Source organism: Pygoscelis adeliae, unplaced genomic scaffold (assembly GCF_000699105.1).
Source record: "Pygoscelis adeliae isolate BGI_AS28 unplaced genomic scaffold, ASM69910v1 Scaffold294, whole genome shotgun sequence".
Classification (NCBI taxonomy): Eukaryota; Metazoa; Chordata; class Aves; order Sphenisciformes; family Spheniscidae; genus Pygoscelis; species Pygoscelis adeliae.
Genome location: NW_008824722.1, coordinates 1,559,476 through 1,561,551, shown reverse-complemented (window position 1 = coordinate 1,561,551; position 2,076 = coordinate 1,559,476). Strand labels below are relative to the sequence as shown.

The 2,076-nt window shown below is 67.4% G+C and overlaps 1 protein-coding gene across 1 annotated transcript; it reads left to right on the top strand.

The window, feature by feature from the left end:
* The first annotated feature begins 1,166 nt into the window (after positions 1-1,166).
* Positions 1,167-2,059, top strand: MORN4 (MORN repeat containing 4). Its single transcript, XM_009323250.1, has 4 exons — positions 1,167-1,251; positions 1,384-1,498; positions 1,584-1,693; positions 1,857-2,059. Exons 1-4 carry the CDS (start codon positions 1,185-1,187, stop codon positions 2,003-2,005), a joined length of 441 nt encoding a protein of 146 aa, XP_009321525.1. The 5' UTR covers positions 1,167-1,184; the 3' UTR covers positions 2,006-2,059.
* The last annotated feature ends 17 nt before the right edge of the window (positions 2,060-2,076 follow it).

Here is a 2,076-nt window from a genome sequence, read left to right as displayed (position 1 = left end):
GCTGGGTTGCTCATGGGGCAACCGCTGCCTGTTCCCCGGATTAAGTCACCAGGCACAGGCTGCCTGTGGCTCCCCTGCGGCAGGCACTAACGGCCCCGTGGCAGCACCCTCTCCTCCTCCTGGCACTGCCGGAGGTATCCCCAGAGGTGCTGGGCAGGCTGCAGGCTGGGGAGCCGGCGCTGAGCTCCTGGTCTCTGCCATCAGCAGAGAGCACTGTTCAGTTGCTGCTTGGCTTGGCTGGGGGCCATTTCTCCTCTGGACACAAAGCCCTTGCGAGTTCCCTGCGGTGCTCCCGGGCCCCGTGTCTGCACAGTTAGCATGGCTCAGCACCCATCTCTCCAGGGATGCGCAGACCGGTGCGAGCAGGGGTACCCCCTTTTGAAGCGGGGAGCCCCTTCCCATCACAGGCACCGCCTGAGCTGCACCGGGAGCCACCGGAGAGGCAGCACCCAGTCCGCCTGCAGGGCCAGCTCCATGTTGGTGCCTTCCCTGGGTGCTGGGGAGAGCTGTGCAGTGCAGCAGCGACTCTGGGGGTGTGCAGGGCTCTGGGGGCTGCTTGCTGTCAGCAGGCAGGTTTGCAAACCCTCGGTGGCTGAGCAAGGCCCTGGAGCCCCAGGGCTGTCCCTCTTAGGAGGAGCAGCCCCTCCATCCCTGGGGGGTGAGCCAGGTCTGCCCGTCTTCCACGCTGGAGCTGGACACCCCACAAGCTCTCTGCTCCCTCCCCTGAAGAGCTGGCATCGAGCACAACCTCACAAGCGTCTCCTCCCCAAATGGAGAGCCGGAGGCAGCCCCTGGCCTGAGCCTGCTGCGGTGCAGGACCCCCTCAGGTCCTGCCGGGCAGCCGTGCCGGAGCCAGCCAGCTCCTGCCGGGCTCCTCTTCCTGCCGCTCACGTGTGTTTTACAGTGCTGTGACCCCCGTGGGCTCACATCGCCCTGAGCCCTGCAGCGGGGAGGGCAGCAACCCGAACCTGGCGGCTGGGGTTTCAGAGGCAGGGCAGGGCAGCTAAGCTACTGGGGTCACCTCCTCATCTGTTGCATGCCCTAGCAGAGCCATCCCCAGGGCAGACGCGCGAGCCGAGGGGACGCGGGGGCTCTGGGTGAGCCGGGTTGTTCCCCCCACCCAGCAGCCACCCTCTGTGCCTCTCCCTGCCAGCTCTTGCCCTGCACTGCCGGAGGCTGTCACCATGACCCTCACCAAAGGCTCCTTCACCTACTCCAACGGGGAGGAGTACCGTGGCGAGTGGAAGGAAGGTGAGATGGGGCAGAAGGGGATGGTGCTGCCTGCGCCAGGGGCCGAGTAGCCCCTGCGTCCCTGCCCAGCACCTCGCTGGGGCACGTCCTGCCTCCATCCGTCCAGCACTGCCCGTTTCTGCCCTCGCCTAGGTCGCAGGCATGGCGTTGGGCAGCTGACATTTGCCGACGGCACCGCTTACGTGGGGCACTTCGAGAATGGGCTCTTCCACGGCTGCGGCATGCTCACCTTCCCCGACGGCTCCAGGTGAGCGTGGCACCCCCATGTATGTCCCCCCGGGCATCCCTGCTTGCCACAGGGAGCCGCTGCCTCAGGAGCTCCTCCCGCACAGGTACGAGGGGGAGTTTGTGCAGGGCAAGTTCAACGGCGTCGGCGTCTTCACCCGCTGCGACAACATGACCTTTGAGGGCGAGTTCAAAGGCGGGCGTGTGTACGGCTTTGGTGAGTGCCCGGCGGCACGGTGTGGGCAGCCGCAGCCCCACGTGGCCCCAGCTCAGCACACCCCTGTCCGGCATCTCCCGCTCCATCCCTCTAGCCCCGGCCCCGGTCCTGGTGCGTGCTGCTCCCTGCCCCGTCACTCCTGGCCCTTCCCTCCCCTCCCCAGGTCTCCTGACCTTTCCCGACGGCTCCCACGGGGTGCCCCGTAACGAGGGCTTCTTCGAGAACAACAAGCTGCTGCGGCGGGAGAAGTGCCCGGCCGTCATCCAGAGGGCCCAGGGCGCCTCCAAGTCTGCCCACAACCTGACAGCATGACGGTGCCCCGTGCCCCCCTCCCACTGCAGTGGGGACCTCCCCACCGGGCACTGGCTGGCCTCGCCATCCCC

Bases quoted from the DNA above. Each gene is read 5' to 3' on its own strand.
- MORN4 (XM_009323250.1), top strand. From the start codon at position 1,185: ATGACCCTCACCAAAGGCTCCTTCACCTACTCCAACGGGGAGGAGTAC. The intron at 1,252-1,383 runs GTGAGATGGGGC...GCCCTCGCCTAG, and splicing joins CCGTGGCGAGTGGAAGGAAG to GTCGCAGGCATGGCGTTGGG. The intron at 1,499-1,583 runs GTGAGCGTGGCA...CCTCCCGCACAG, and splicing joins ACCTTCCCCGACGGCTCCAG to GTACGAGGGGGAGTTTGTGC.